Source organism: Ascidia mentula, chromosome 9 (assembly GCF_947561715.1).
Source record: "Ascidia mentula chromosome 9, kaAscMent1.1, whole genome shotgun sequence".
Taxonomy (NCBI): Eukaryota; Metazoa; Chordata; class Ascidiacea; order Phlebobranchia; family Ascidiidae; genus Ascidia; species Ascidia mentula.
The window spans coordinates 12,851,149-12,868,067 of record NC_138574.1 but is presented as its reverse complement, the minus strand read 5'-3'; the positions used below and the strand labels follow the sequence as shown (position 1 = coordinate 12,868,067).

General features: G+C 41.3%; 1 protein-coding gene across 3 annotated transcripts in view; it reads left to right on the top strand.

The window, feature by feature from the left end:
• The window catches only part of LOC145913139 (uncharacterized), a 37,771-nt gene that overhangs the window by 3,785 nt on the left and 17,067 nt on the right, over positions 1-16,919 (top strand). For 2 of the 3 annotated variants that reach the window (XM_083000692.1, XM_083000691.1), the window contains exons 4-13: positions 75-160; positions 629-830; positions 1,139-1,296; positions 1,680-1,778; positions 2,139-2,273; positions 3,783-4,780; positions 6,565-7,442; positions 7,872-7,943; positions 12,037-12,139; positions 12,416-12,516. In XM_083000692.1, coding sequence (XP_082856818.1) covers positions 75-160; positions 629-830; positions 1,139-1,296; positions 1,680-1,778; positions 2,139-2,273; positions 3,783-4,780; positions 6,565-7,442; positions 7,872-7,943; positions 12,037-12,139; positions 12,416-12,516 — 2,832 coding nt within the window. The remainder of the gene's footprint in view (positions 1-74; positions 161-628; positions 831-1,138; positions 1,297-1,679; positions 1,779-2,138; positions 2,274-3,782; positions 4,781-6,564; positions 7,443-7,871; positions 7,944-12,036; positions 12,140-12,415; positions 12,517-16,919) is intronic. The other variant, XM_083000693.1, reaches the window with a different exon arrangement.

The window sequence follows — 16,919 nt, the reverse complement described above, 5'->3', positions numbered from 1 at the left end:
AACGCGGCCAACTGCTTGAAGCCAAGCTAATGAGGAGGTTTTGATACAGAAATTGACATTTACCATGGTTTTAGATCGCCCAAGGCGAAAGGGAGTCAACAAGTGGAGGAGATCGACAGGTCATCCACCACTAGTAGCGCTCGTGCAACAGCTGGGTCACGTAAGTAAACATTTGCTCTCACAGCCTTCAGTTTCGGTCACGAAATAACCGGATTTACGATTTCCAAAACAAAATTAATCTTGATTGCTGCTTTGGACACGATTCTGTTTCTAGAAAGGCAATTTTGTCGAATAAATATAAATGGCATACCGTTATTCGATAAATTTTCTGTTGTTTTGCTTTAGTTTGTTCGGCTTACAGTTAAGTAAATGCGATAGTTCTTTATATAAAGTTACTTTAATCTCTTACCTGCGTAGTTTACGTGGTTGATACAGCGCGGCAAATGGCAGAGTTTTTTAAAACCGCACGCAGTAGCTGGTTTTGTGTCTAGGTCATGACATCCAAATATAAAATATGCAAATAACATGCTATTCCAGTTTATCCGTTCTGTCTAAAATTAAGTGTGACCAGCACAGAAATAACTTTCCGAAAGTAACTTGACGTGTAACCGCTTCCTATTCCCTACAGTATCTTCGCGCCCTTCATCTGCTTCTTCCACTTCAACGAGTGTGTCAGACTCAAGCTCTCGTGCGCCACCTACCCTGCAACGAAAGCTTTCGCGCGCCGAGTTAGCGATGGAACGTCACATGGAGCGCATGCGCAAAGCTAGTTCTTCTTCGGGGGGAAGCACCTTCGGTGCTTCGTCCGCGCCAAATGCGGGGACACCGAAGTATGCGTTTTTTTTTGTAATAAAGCTCTTCCTCAATGGACAAAGTGCAAAACTATTTAGGATTTGGTTTGTTTAACTTTCCGCAAAAGCTTTCCAGAAATACTAAACTACACCGTTTTCTTTACTACGAGTTGACAAGTCTGTTTTAAAACATGGTAGTTCTGTGTAACATATACAGAGGAGGCGTTATTAGACAATGGCTCTTGTATGTAACTCAAATATGTAATAATCTATCTAATTTCAAGATATATTACAAAATATAGATAATGTGCACATCTAATATGGAGATACTTATTGTTTGTCCACAGACCAAAACCCCGGCAAACAACGGATCCGGACGCGTTAGAAGACATTGGCGCAACAAAGCTAATGTTTGCAAAAGATAACCTGTATTCTCCAACTCAAACACTCCAAAAACCATTTCCTGGTGCCGTAAGAGATAAATCCCTCGACCAAATCGATGAAGGTAAGGGGTCAACGCAAATTAACAGCTTAGAATTTCTGTTGAGATTAACTGGTGGCTAGCGGTGCTGTTTTTGTAATTGGTGCAAATTTTTAACGACAATTTAGATGTGGTGTTTCTGCAAGAAAATAATTCTTAACAACGATGTATAAAGTTAACTTTCTTTTAGGTAAAAAATGGTATAATTATGAAATTTATTCAGAAATTACAATGTGAAATCATGTGTAGTGTTAGAGTTACGACCCAAATCTACGTAATTTCGTATTTGAACAATTAAAATAGATGTAATTTAGCGAACAATCGCTTGGTGGCGCTCTGGAGTGGATAGTCTTGTTTATTTCATAAATTTCTACTCTCCGTTTCTTGCATGTGATTGGCTCGTTTAGGTTTAAAGTCGTTGGGCTTTGGTGACGAATGGCTCGATTCACTCAATTTGGCTGAATTTGACGTTCAGCAAAAATCACCCATTTCTAATGTGAATACAGGTAAGTTTGCATGGCAGTATCGCAGATTCTTTTGCTAACAAGATCATTTTACGGTGAACGCAATGGGTGAAACTATGTTTGCTAAATTACGCTGATTGGATGTATTTCACTGATTTTTGTATCTTAATAAGCAATAGTTTTTTGTTACTTAAACCGTCCATTAAGGCAGCGTTTCGCAAAATGTTTTATTGCGAAATTATTAATTCTTTATTGCAATACAGCGATGCTACTACAAACGACTAACGTGCATTGACGTAACGCTTACTGCCAACCAGTGCTTACACAAAAATATACATCACTATTACTATATTACTATGAGACAAAAATACTTTCGCAAACCTCTATTCTTTTTTCCTGTAGAACCCAGACAAACGCCCAGGAAGACACCAATAAGTTCCAAATCTTCGCTGAATAGCCTGAAGTCTCCAAGTAATGAATGGGCATCTGTTCAGATAATCGAAGACTACGTATTCGAACCGCCCACCTCAAAATCAGGTTTGTTGCGAGTTATTTGTGATTGAAATATCGGTTGCATAGCGAACGCGTAGCGAAATATTGGGTTGTTTTATAATTATTTCAGTGTCCTTCATAATATACTTCTTATGGTCCTATTCTTGTGCAGGGCTTCTCAAACTTTTTTGTTCTGCGACTCTATTGTAAAAAAGAAACTTTTATGCGACCACTTGTAATAAACTAATAAACGTCCCACCACATATATCAGTGGTGGTTTTGAGACACTAAAATAACATTTAGAGACACCAAATAGGGTGGTTGATATCGGAACGGACACTCGATCTGTCTTTTCACATTCGCGCCTTGGCCTGGGACCTCTCTGTGATGTCATAAGTGTCATTGTGATTCTAAAGTGGGCTGATTTCTCGTTTGTTCGAGAACCGAGAAGAGCTTATTTGTGACGTGATAAACATCAACTGCGCTGCTCATGGGTCATTGTTGTATGTACGAAAACGTGGATTGGTTATTGATAATCGCGACTTCAAAATTGTTCGCTTTTTGTGACCCAAACTAAAGCTTTCCTCGAAGAGAAGGCAGATTTAGTGAAGGTTAGCATTGATCATGCAAATGTGTTCTTGAAAGCATTGCTTCGAAAAATTTGGGTGACAAATTTGCTACCAGATCAGTGTGAAAGGTGTAATGTGGTTAAGATTGATTGTCTTACAGAACAGGGGTGTACGACTCAAACGTTTGTGATGTTTACCATTGGTCTGTATTTGTTCCGCGCCATAATATTAACATGAAAGGCATTGTGTGAAACTTTTTGTGGAACGTGAAAATCTTGATTTAATAATCTTGTGTCCATATCCAACATAAAATTACGGACAACACTTGGAATACATTTTCCAAGGTATTGCCAAAAAATAAGCCCACGTGCTGTTTTTTAAATCAATAGCATGCAAATTTGGCACGCGTGCACTGCGTTGTACATCCCTGTTTTAGAAGTATGTAGTAGCAATACGGGTCACGAACAAAGGCTGTAAATACGACGGCCAACCACACGCTCACGAAAGGTTAGTTTATTGTGCTTGTTGTGCAAGATATGTCACGATATGTTGACTTCTGCATTTGTGATTCTGTTTGGGACCGGTCGTGTTTTTACATGAAAAATGTTTCCAAGCACCCTGTGAGAATCAATTGCATGTTGTGTATCCTTTCCCACGGTCGACCAACGTGCATTGGTGCCAGCAGTAACATTCCCAGACGACACTTCACACAAAATAGCAAATTTTTTGCAGGCCTGTGCGTGTTGTCGAATCGGCGGCCTGACCTGCCTGTTTGCAATGTTTTTTGTCACAGTTGAAAACCTTTTTCGGTCACTTTTGGTCGCTCGCAGAAGCCGGCACGGGACAAATCAATTGCATTAAATTGACTTATCAATGCGCATTCGGCCTTATGAAAACTATTACGGCGCTCGCATACGACAGGGCAATTTGTTTGGATGCCATACACGGCCACAGAACCTTCAACTCTTGCTTTATCCACCCGCAGATCGCAGGACATCTAATCAGACGGAAACAGTTCATGACTCACCTCATCAAACGCGTGCAGTAAACAAGGGTACATCACGTGACAAGTCTGAGCCAATCACAGCTTGTCAGCAGCAGTCTCGGAACGCCGAGCACGCATCACGTGACGACGATGACGCAGAAATTAGTTGCAGTGTCGAGGAGGCTATCGACACCTTCCGAAAACTCTCAGAGGAAATAGACACCCTGAAAAATCGGGATTTCGGCAAGAAGTCGAAAACCAAGACGGAGAAAAAAGATCAAGCAAAAGTTTCCAAGCCCCCGACGAAAAAGTCTAATTCTCCCGCGGTCAATAAGGAATCCCGCACGATGCCTGTGTCGCCCCCTAGCGTTCGCATCTCTGAACCACGGACGCTTAGCGGCCCTCCGGCGCCGCCAGTAGGAGCAGGAAGCAGCCCGACCGGAAGCACGTCACAAACAAGAGCAACGCGAGAGAAACAAACCGCGCCGGAGAAACGCGAAATGACGTCACACCCCGTTGTCGCGAGGCTGGTTGAGGGAGTGAGCGGTGCGCCCAGCCTGGACCGGCATTTCAACGTTGCTGCTGATAACGACGTTGCTACAGTCGTAAGAGCACCTACGGTTGCCGTTAAACTAGATACCCGGCCTTTGGAAAAGCCTTCGGTGGCCGATGTGAATTCAGCCGTCAAGAGCGTTGGAAAAGGCAGCGAAATTGTCAGCGAGAGGCATATTATCAATGTTACTCAGAGTCACGTTGAAAAGCAAGTGGAAATAAAGGTCGAACAGCCCAAAGAGAAAATGTCCGCGAAAACGCAACAGCGCACTGGACGTTTGCAGCAAGGAAAACTGTCAGGGTTGACAGCAGCCGAAAAGCGAGAGCGTTTGAGGAGAGCTGTTCTAAAATACCAAGCAGAGGAGTCAAGTTCAGACGATGAATCTGTTTTTTCCGACGCTTCCAGCAGTGGAGACGAAGACGAGAGCTCGTGGCTTGAGACAACCGTAAGTTCATCGTTACTTGTCGTATTTTGCATTGAACCCGCAGTTCTTTGAGTGTGTTTGCCTAACCCCAATGCAAGCGACCCTATTGCTTGCATTACGACCCTTCACGTTTCCTTATATGGCAGAGCAAAGTCAATGGTAAACACTCTGGGTGTTTGTGATAGTGATACTAGCTACTGAGGAGGGGAATTTGGTAACATCTAAGTCCGATTTGCGATTGCGAGGCAGCCTGGTAACGCATTCACGTACTTCCTGGATGAACCTAAACAACAGACAATATCGCAGTCACTCATCGCGTGGGCGTTATCGAGACCCAATTGCAATTCCGCATGACTGTTAATAATAAGAGCAACTGCAGCGTTGGTAACTGCCGTGTCGAAGCAACTAATTCGTTGTTGCCTTAGTGCTAATTACGATGCGAATTCGGTTTCCTTAGTTACATTTTAACTAGGTACGGCCGGATAGAGTTAAACAAAAGAGCAACTTACGCGCGTTATTGACGACTTAACAGCCATCGTCTCATAGCCCGCGGCCCCATTTGCATGCCCCTGAACTGCAAGGACAATAAAATATTTATTAACTGTTTACGTCTGCTGGGAGCTTGTTTGGCTGCTAAGGTGATGTATGATGGGCACAGTTTCAATTGCCTTAATTAAGGGGTCTAGATCACTCCGCCTGTTTCCTTCATTAGAGTGATTCCGCAGATTTATTGACTGTAAAATGCACATCATCTATGTATGTAGTTTGTGTGGGCAAACAAAAGCACACGCGCCATAATGAAAAAATCGTTGTACTGCCGGTAACATAGATTTGTAAAACTACCTGTGGAATTGAAATAACGACATATTGGGTAGTTTATGCAAACAAAAAGTACAGCAACTAAGTACCTGAAACCGTTACTGAGCATCATAAGCACGTATCTAGGCCGGTGGCATGTAAGCGTTATAAGTACAGGAAGTATCTTGTTTTTGGTTTAAGCCACGCAATGGAGTTATCCTTGTTTTGAGAGTAACGTTTTAGGAAACGCCAGTCGTCTATTAACGCGTTATATGTTGTTGTGGACTTCGTTCCCATACCTAGATCTATGTACCTTCGTTGCGTGAATACACCAACCAACAGCCTTTTACATTAGAGCGTTTATCCGTATAACTGTCAAATTTCAAGACAACATTGTCATTATCGTTCAAAACGTGCTTAATTTTTATTAAAAAGGCCACAATAGGAGTGGTGCTATACAACGTACTATATGGATTGCCCGTCAGCACTTTCGACCCGCAAGGCATTTTGCATTTCCGCCCATGGCCTCACACCAAGTATTGCGTCACAATGAGCATTCATGTACCCCAAGCGCTCGGGGAGCAATTGTGACGCAAAACTTCCGGTTGTGACAGAACTTCTGATTCTTTGTATTTTAAATCCTTACCTTAGTGTTCTCCAAAATTAGCCACAGGAAATTTTAATAACAGTTGTTTTAACATACCCATTGTCAATAAATGTATGATTGGTACACAAAGCACAGTAAAGCTGCAAATGGCGTCAGGTATATGTAACAACTGATGTTTAGTCGCTTAAATTACTCTCGTGTTGTTATTCTTAATGGCTGTGTATTTTCGCTTGCGAAGAAATGTCTGGTAAAAATTTGCTGAAGGAAGTTTAGCTCTGACTTCCTTGATTGCGCAATGAACGAGGGCGGGTAACAAACATTAGTCAACCCCAGCATCCCGCCTTCTTACACTAAACACTTCTTACAGTTGACAACAAACATTAACACAAAATTGTTTCAGGACACCGACGCGTCCACTTCGTCATTCGGAAAGGGTCGACAGAAGAAGGTCACTAGTCCAAGAAAAACCACCACTCAAGCTCCTGTCAGAGCAAAGACGACTCAACACAATGGAGACGCATCACGCGATCACAAACCTGTGTCACGTGACATCGAAATCGCGTCACATGACAGTGGAAGTGACCCCGTCGGCACCCCCGATGCATCGCGTATGAAGTCTATGTGGGAGACGAAGATGAAGGAGAGCAAGGTCCCAGTGACGTCAACGCCACTATCTGACGTCACAATGGAGCGTACGCAGCCGAGCGTGAGCGACGCAAAAAGTGCGTTTGAGTCTCCCGCCACTACTGTGACGTCATCGCCGACGAGGAGCGAAAACGGAGATTCGGAAAGTGGAAAGAAACTTGGCTCTATGTTGTCCATGTGGGAGAACAAGAAGGGGGCGAAAGCGGCCGCTTACGACGCTTCAACCGACGAGGCCTTCGACAGCAATACCATGGGAAGGTTGCAAGGTGCCAAGGCTCTCTTCCACAACATGTCGAAGAAATCTCCGACGAAGGAGAAATCGCGTCCATCGCCTGCCAACAACGAGGAATCTCCCAGACCAAATACGGTCAGTGGAGCGAAAAGCGTGTTCGAGGCCAAGGCTACTCCAAAACAGACCACCGTTACCAAGCAACAGACCTCGAAACCGGAACCAAAAGTCACCACGAGGGGGCGTCAAGCAACGATCTCGGATGAGTCGGACTTCGACGACGAGGACCTGTCGGATGCTCCTACTTTATCCTCCACATCCTCATCTGAAGATGAAATGGAAAGTTCCAGGGATAAAGTCGGGAGCGTGAGACGAATGTGGGAGAATCAGTCCATCAAAAAGAAGTAATTTTTGAGTGCTTTTGTGAAACACCAACATGAACTTACCACTTGACTTTATTGTTGAGTTATAGTAACATCATTATGCTTTTAAATGCAACAACCAAAAAAGACCTCATAATCTTCAATAAAATCGTTAAAACCGAACTGGAAATACGACGCAACCTGTGATTTAAAATTATGACGGAAACATACGTCTTAAACGCACATAAGCTTTACATACGAAAGCACATATGCTTTAATGTATCCCAAGACCTAATTTGAAAGTTCTTCTGTAAAATGATTTCATAAAAGCTTGCAGATTGGTGAGCAAACCCTGTGTATACATAATTAATGCAACTTATTTCGGGGTTCTGCTTCAAGCATTCAGTCGGCACGCATTTTGTTGTATTACACAGTTCACACTCTATGTTAACAGCTTATTTCGTTTTGCAGAGCGGCCACGACTAAGATCGACGAAAAGCAAGAAACCAAACAGGCTTGGGAGTCCAGCGGCGCCGATCAAAGGTAGATGGTAATGCCGACACCTAAGTTAACCCACATCAAATACAAACACACAGAAATGAGCATTTGAGACTTTATAGACAGTCAGTGATCTCGTATTCTTTTTGGTTGGGCTCGAAAGACGAATTATTCCGAAATTTGTTAGACGCGCACATGCGTTTCTGAGCTGTCAGGCTGCTGATTTCAGTCAGCCTTTATAGCCAATCCGTGATCTCCCAGCGGAAGTGACGCATTGCATGCCCTACGCATTACCGCTTGGTAATAAGTTTTCCTGTATTCTCCCAACTTTAAGTAGTCATATCTTGAGCCCAGGTGGATTGAATGATAAAAGGTGGCCACCCGGGATATAAGGCGAAACGCCTTTTTAATCGCATCAGTTAACATTGGATGTGTTTTAATTTTGACGCTTGTGAACCGTTTTTTTTATTATATGACAGGCGTTTAGAACGCGTAAAGGGCAATCCCAACCGTGCAATGATTTTTTAACAGTGCGAGAATGCAGTTCCACAAAGGAGTACGTTATAATTTGACAGATAAGTGTGTTTTAAGACCAACTCGCATGGCAGGCGTGTTTGACAAGCGTGTCAAATAAGCCAGACAGCAGACGAACACCCTGCAACTGCTGCCAAATATGTAACTAACAAAACACGAACCAGATTTTTTCGGAATATTTTTGGTGTTAAAATTATGCACATGTTGCAGTAAACGTGCTTAACCAGTGCATGTACACAAACATGTACACACTTATAAATTGAAATTATTTTCGTTGCCAAACAAAACATTACACCGCTAAACAAGAGCAGCTGCCATTGTGACGTTGTCGTGATGTAACAGATGAGTCTTTGTGTCGTAACCATCGTGCACTTTTGTCCCCGTTGCTGCTTTTTATAATTTAATTAAATCCGTTGTACATTGTAAATACGTGGCAAATGCAGTCATTACATTAAAACACTTGTTTGATGTTTTTTGCTTAAAAAGCTGTTTAACTCCGAAAAGAAAGACTGTTTTTCAGGAACTAATTACGTTTTGTCACCAAACTGTTATTTAGTATATAGACACACCGTTATGCAACACCATAGGTATGTTCTTATTATCGCATACTGAAAGTCATATTTAGGTGGTTTTTCATCTGTTTTATTCTCCACAATGGAGTGATTTCCGTGTCGCTAGTTTCACATTTGAGTGCAGTATTTCGTCGTTCAATGTTTTGTATTTGCGTGTGACATATTATGACGACATAATAAACGGTTTATTATATTGTGTTCTACAGTCTATGTGGCGCTTAGTTAGCACAGGCAAGTTAAGTAAAAGGTTCACATGACATTTTTCAACAACCACCCAATAATCTGCATGATTATCCTTGTAATTTGCGTCATAATCGATGAATTATGACGTTTGCAATCCTAATTTACACTAATGTTTTCCGTGTGACTTGAACGTGCCTGCTTTCGGTAAATTACCCACTAGGGGTCGCCGTAGGATCAAACATTGATCACGTGACTAGAGTAGTTGAGGATATTTGCAAGACGCCAACTGGGGTAACATTTTATTCAGAAGACGAGAGTTTACGAGTAATGATAGCAACGCATACTATAGCATGGCAGCCATGGTTATAGATGTTTCTAAACTTATTTTATTGAATAAGAACAGTTTACACGAAGGTGGCTTTTCAACTATAAAATCGTCACTTCCTTTTCTCAGTCGAGGGACAATGTTTGCTTATGATGTCACAACACGACACGTCATAGTGGGAAGTGTCAATCATTTTCGGCAAGCTGCCTTTACAACGATCACTCATTATGCCAACGTTGACGTGAAACGTTTTGCTCCACTGACTTCAAAGTTGCGCAGATTTAAAATTTAAAAACATCAAGTGGTCCAAACTCTTTTGCATTCGTAACTTCTCTCGTTAATGACAATTTAAATTCGACTGATGACACTGGGCAAATTATTTCGGACAGACATCTGACACGATGCTGAATAAATATTTTGCACATGTTTAGGTAATATGGCAGTCTGAAATACAGATGCAAGTACAAAATAGGGCCCATTACAACATTACAAAACTTCCTTAGAACAACTTCCTTAACTGATATCACGACATGGTTTGATGTCAACCTTCTTGCAAGCGTTTAAGTTGCCATTACTCGACATAGCTAGCTATCATTTATGGTTCATGGGACATGTTATATTGGGAGCAGGGTGTCGATTTATGCCTTTTTCACCGTTCTAAGTGTTCGACAGCACTTAGTATCACTTCAATTAGGTTAGGCGATTAATAGCAATGAAGAACTGCGAAAAACCTTTGTTCCACGGCAGAGACAACCAATATGATAATTTTTTTCGATACATAATACAATTATGTATAAGCTGCAGACCAAATGGCCACTGTTTCGACCTAAAAGGTCTCATCAGTGCAGCTGGTCACCACAAAGTGGAAGTCTTTGCTTGGCCGTTTGGTCAGCAAAGTCGTCTTATAGTCACACCATCGGTCTGCAGCTTATACACAATTCATATTATTGGCTCCACATTGCTTATCATAATACAATTATTTTGCTCATATGGTGAACTGATTATCTCCAACAAAGTTTGGTTTAGATGGCGAAGAAAAGTTCCTTTGCCACTGTAAATACATTGACGTAGCCAGGGTGCCTAAAAGGGGCACTAAATGTTTTAGTTACAGATTCGAGGTACTTCAAAATTATCAAATTGTAGCTTAATTTTAACAAGAAGAATTTCCCGGTAAGCATGCCTGGGCCTTTTATTCTTCGTGGCACCAAAGATCAAACACAAACTTCATTTACTAAATATTGGCCCCCACCAAAAGTTTAGATACTGCTTTGAATACTGCCGCTATGTGGATAAATTCTGGGTTGAATCTTGCCACTAGGCGTGCGAACAACACAACCTAATTTTAGCCCAAGTGAAGTGCCCTCGTTAAACTCTCAACACATTCGTGTCAACGAAAAGTATCTTAGCGCCATAACCAACCAAGCGTGACGGACTACTAGTAGTTAACCGAATTACACAAAACCTCGAAAATAAAAAAATTACCTAGCCTGGAAATAAGGGTCAATTTTGTTGTGACGTCATAATGGCCTGGGAGAGATATTCAAGTAGCCATTACGCTGTTGGCGCGCGTCGCCTTTGTGTGACGAAACACGAGCGCCTTTGTGCAAATATGCGATCGGCTCGTGAATTATTCGGCAGACAAGCGAACATCAAACAGGTATCATAGCAAACTGGTCGCGTTGGCGAAGTGGCAGACTCGTGTTACTGTTTATAAATCAAGCTCTTATGGATTTGCGGTCAACGATAGGCTCGATATTAAGAAGCATAGTATCTTATGTAAAGCAAACTCGAATATTATTTCAGTATGTTTCGTTCAGAATAAAGTCATCAACCACGAAAGGTTCCAGAGTTTTTAAAATAAATTTAAGGTTAAGAGTCTTGGCACAAGGGTAGTTGGGGGCTATTCACAGTCAGCTAACTACCTGCAAGTTTCTTGTAAATTTGTTATGAAACGTTGGCATCTATGTTTGTTTGCTGACAACCTCGGTAAAGGTATGTCGTTTTTACACGTTTAGATGTTTTCGCGAATAATCGATTTTGCAACGTAGAAAAAAACGGAGTGCTGATAAATGCATTGAGGACAAATGCAGAAATGATGTTCAGTAGATCACCCATAGCCCCTTGTGTAATCACGTAAGCGTGCTAGTAAAGCCTCGTTCCATTTCACTGCTGAGCACACATACCTTCAATTAGAGACAGTGCTCCATTCATTTTTACGCGTTTCCGTGCACATTTCCTCGCTCCAATCCAACGCGTACCTTTCCTATTCAGTTGTTGCACTCATAGTTAAACGTTGCAGGCGTTTTGATTGAATAGCGTTGGAACAAAATGGCTTAAATACAGTATAGTTAATCTTTGAGTGTGCAGTGTATCCTATAGTTGTTCCAATTAGATTTATTATTGCTACTTTAATGCAGAGAACATCATTGTAGTATTAAACAATTGCTAACAAACGAATGGTTCGATTGGCATTGTGATGCAGATATTAGGTCAATTGTTGCCTCACAAGCACTGTTTATTTCAGTGAAATGATCAAGGAAGAACCGGCACAGGAAGAAGAGAAAATGCCTCTCAACGACAAACCTTTACCTTTGCCGAAAAAAGCTGCAACCAAATCCAATATTCAGGTAATGTCAAGTGGCAGAAACAAATGAAAATGGCCAAAAATGTTTCTTGATGAGGTACTGTCAAAATTATTGATCATAACACCAATTTTTTACTAAATCGCGATAATGTTAACTGAAATATTACTGAACTCCAGTTAAAGGACGTTTTTTAACTAAAGTCAGCATGGGAATATATATGGAGTCGATTTGATTGCGCCCTACTAATGTGACAAGTAGATTTTGCTCCAAATGTTTTAATTAATGCTTACTCTTATCGTAATCTTTTGGCTTTTGTAGAGAAAAATTTCCGCCAAGAAGAAGGGGGATCGCAGGTCGATGACGCAACCAATCACAGGCGATGACGTCAACGCCGCCAAAGAACTCGTCAATGAACAAAGGTATGACTGTACTGCGTAATAAATAGGAATTTGGATGAACGAATGTTAGCGTCCAACGTATTTTTTTCATGCGAAACTGAAGTGTGACTACCTTTCATCACGTGTTTGTATCAATGGCTTTAAAACGTAGTCATTTGATAACTCTGAAGGTCTTAGTTTTGTCTATGAAGTTTGATACAACGAAAATTTCCAACTGGGCGGTGGTTGCTCAATAATTAAACCTCTGTTTGTCCTGGATATCGGAGTTAACAACCACTGATAGGACGCAGGAATATGTATACTTAGTAGACATGACGTCACACGTCTTTTGATGTCGTCAGTTTTAGAATTAGGAAAACAGTTTATTTTCGCCCAAAAATGGCAATGGCCATCACTTGGATTCTGATAAATAGATGTTTTGTTAAATAAAAGATCTCAGTTTCTTAGAGATAGGGCTGACATTGGTCTGTTGTCTTCTATATAAGCACGTTATCCTACACACATAAGCCCAAATAACCTGCAAGTCATACAACGATCCTGTGCACACAAACCTGTGTCGCATATAAGGCTTGATCAGTCTTGGTGCGGTTTCTGGCCGCGTTAACTTAATTCTGACTCTGGTTTGTTTACGTCGAATCGTATTACTGCTAGTCAGACGCCGTTGTTACGCGATGCGGGCATTGCTTGGTCGGTTAGTCAGCGACAGGATAAGCGTGCAGCTACTGGTCGCCTTGCCTTGTCTAAGTCGAACATTTTATTATCAGGCGACACGTTTGATATTCACGTTCTTAGCTGTGCAGCTATTAAAAGATATGATTTGCAGTCGTGTTTTTAAATTCATGTTGCCAGTGCACGTGTATTGCTTTAAACTAAACACGATACAATAGTCTTGGAGACGAAGAATATTGTAGTGCTGCGAAATAAAGTTCGTTGTGTTTTGTTAAATGGTTTTAAAACGTTCCAGGAACATCAGAAACAGATTAGAAAATTTAAAGCATTACCAACGTTTACATTGACACGTTCTGTAGGCGTGTTTTGCGCTGTCAAATACAGCATGTTATATTTCTCACGGCCAAAATCGTTTGCTTGCATTCGGCAACCCGTAGTTAACTGACTCAACGGCGTCGAACGGGGTCGCGGACACTGCAGGTGGTCTTTGCCGATAAGTCCGCAAATGATAGCCTTCCGGGCCCTCAAAGGCAGCTAATTGACTCCGGCTTAAAATCTTCTCGTCTTCTTAAGCTGATCCTTCCTAAGTCAGCATGAAGTTTGTGTTTATTTTAACGCAAGTTTTAGTTTCTGGCTTAAACGCGAATGATATTAGTTTGGGGCAGAATATATCGGTTCCCATAAATGGTAGTAAAACAAGGCATTTTATAGCGTTGTTGTTCCGGAAACGTTAGTATATATATATAAATTTCAGACAGTAGTAAAGCAAAAGTATTGGTTTTGTGTTGTCAACCATACAATTTGACGTGACTATGGCAACAGAAATGACGTAACCAACAACACAGCAAATCAGGTCAAAGTTGTTTGTTGAATTTCTTGTTCAAAACGGGCGAATAATTCTTACGGCTCTTTCTACAAGTCTGCGTTTGGTTCGAACTTCCTTCTGGATCTGTTTACCTAAGCACGGTTTGCTAAGCTTGCAGGGTGCGAATTTATTTTCGTTGGTATTTCAGTTATATTTGGTCAGTTTTACATTGCCACTAAACGTGTAACAGTAAGAAGAATAACTAAACAAACCACATGAGTTAAATTTTTTACCCAACTGATTTCAACCGAACATATTTTTGAACAAAGTAGAAAAATAAAACCTCTTATTTCGTACCCTGCTTTTCTCATTCTCACCTAAAGCTCACGGATGTGGATCTTTTCCGTCACGGTTATTACGTAACAATTGTCTGCACAAAACCACTCTCAACGCTGAGCTAAAATCTTTCCAAATATCTTCCCAAGGAAGATAACAACAATCAAATAAAACTGTCATGAAATTTGCATGATTCAAATGCGTTTGCATGTAATCCTTGGCAAATGTATCACCAGTACAATGTCTATAAGTTGCGGAGTTGAAGTTCTGTTTAAGGAACATACACAAGATGTCTACTTATAGGTCGCCCACTCTGTATATAAGTCTGTATGCACACAAGTTCCGTTGCTGTTAACAACGGTCTATCACGTATCATTCAGGCTACATTCAAGTGCGTCTCGCTTATTAAAAAGTTCTACTTCACTTAACCCCTTCCAGTGTGCAGGGTTCGATTTTTGCGCTAAGTGTGTTCAATTACGTTTGATTGGCTCGAATGTATCACGTGTCGCGAGGACGTCACAATGGGTAAGAGAGGTAGAAGTAACCGGACCCGCCAGTCAAAACATTAGCGAACGAGGTGCCATGCGGGAAATCTATTTGCTCAGTTATCGTTGGTTAGTTAGCAGGCTTAAAACACCTACTTAGACGGTTGTCGTTTGTGTTGTAAAAGGCTGCTGCTTTGCAACAGAATTGATCACTGAAGTTGTGTATTAAATGCAAGCATGAGTGATGCTGCAAAGCAGCGTTTGGCAGAATTACGACATAACAAAACTATGTTGTTGTTTTTGGTAACCGCGGAGTTCTCAGATATTGGTATACATTACGCTTAGCAAGTCGGCTAAGGCCTCACCTATGTTTATTGTATCAACATTGGTTTAGGCCGTGAGCAAGTCGAGCGTAAATCACTGGGAATTTCAGAGGCCGAACTGGCATTTGCTCTCACCGCATTGGTTGTACAGATGTTTGCGGTTCACGTGGATCTGTTTGCGCACGAAGGAGTAGCTCCTTTGTTTGAACGCAGTACCAGTTTGAAACATTTACGGCACAAAATTTCTTACGTAAATAACTGGGCGTATGAAGACAAATGGTTGCCGAGCTTTACTGCACGTAGTATATGTTATGTCCCAATTTTTAATCCTGTAGAATCTTCACTTTATGAACAGGAACTAATGTTTTTTCCGTGACGTCATCTTCTGTTTTAACCGTTACCAATATTGGTGTTGACACTTGCCATTGACGAAGAAGGTATTCACTTGGTGAATCCCCTGACTCACATAGATTCAGAATTACGCACACAACTAAACACGGACCCGAGTTGAACATCCCACGCCCATGTAAAACACTACAACTATTTTGAACGTAAAGCGTAAGTTAATATTCGCATTGCACCACCATCCCTGCGTCACCGAACCGTTCACTTTATGTGAGTCAGTTGAAAGTCAATCATCCATCGAGTGCCCTAACAAAAAGCGAGCAAGTGGAGTTGTTCAAATCTCGATTGCTTCAACGGATATATTCGCTTTGTTGAACGACCCTAGCGTTGGTTTGAACCAAGTATAGACTTCAACAATATGCTAAATGCATTTTGTAGTCGCCGTATCTGCTGTTATTAACGAAATGACTCAACAAGATATAGTAATGCGTTCAGCACTACAGTTAATACAGCTTTTGCCTGGGCAACTCCATTTGCGTCCGCATTTGTTGCTACGTTACTATATACATGACGTTACAGAGACATTTAACGGTTATTTTTTCTTAGGTGTAAATAATTGTTGTATTTTTGTAAGATAACGCTTTTAAAAAACAAGCCAAATTTTTATTACGATGTGGACGCAGTGGTGTAGTTCAAGTAGTTGCAAGGGATCAGTTATACAAGCAATGCATATGAGACTGATGTGTTGGGTTGTGCGCTTGAAGGGAAATGACGCTCAATTCTTCCTGACATATTCAACTATTAGCACTGGCCCTGTGGTTTGTGATGCTATTACGCCAGTCTAAAAAGTTGATTCATTGGAGCTGGTTTGTTTGTTTTGACGTTCGTGATTTTAGTGGGTGAGATCCTGTGCGCTTGCTCTAAACATATGATCGTTAATTGTGAAAATTCCTACTCCAAACCTAATTTGTTCTATATACTTACTTTTGTATATTTTGTGTGCATTTGCATGTTTAATACAGTATTAGACTTTCGGAATTACTGGTTTCCGTGAAAAGTTTGCATTCCAATTGCATTTTTGGTACATTTCACCCTAAGCGCGTTCAGCTTCCTCCGATTTCGTAGTGGTAACGCAAGTCACCGCGAAAGAAAAGGCCGATTCGGTTCGTCGCCAAGTTCTTCACCCACTCTTGCACTCCAAAAGCGTGGGCGCGGCAAATTTAACGAATGTCTGCAACTTGTTAGCAGTTAAAACATTAATGTGTACATTGTGTTCGCCAGCTGCTAGCACTAAGGGCTCCTAAGGGGACAGTTGGTAGGAGAACTAAATGCAGTTTATGGTCCGCCGTGCTGCTGAACGACGGCAATGCAAAATTTATAGGCAGTCGTTAATCGGGTTTTATGAAGACCTGAGTTTGGACGTAGAGACATCTGTTGCTATGCAACGTTGCTCTGCGTAGA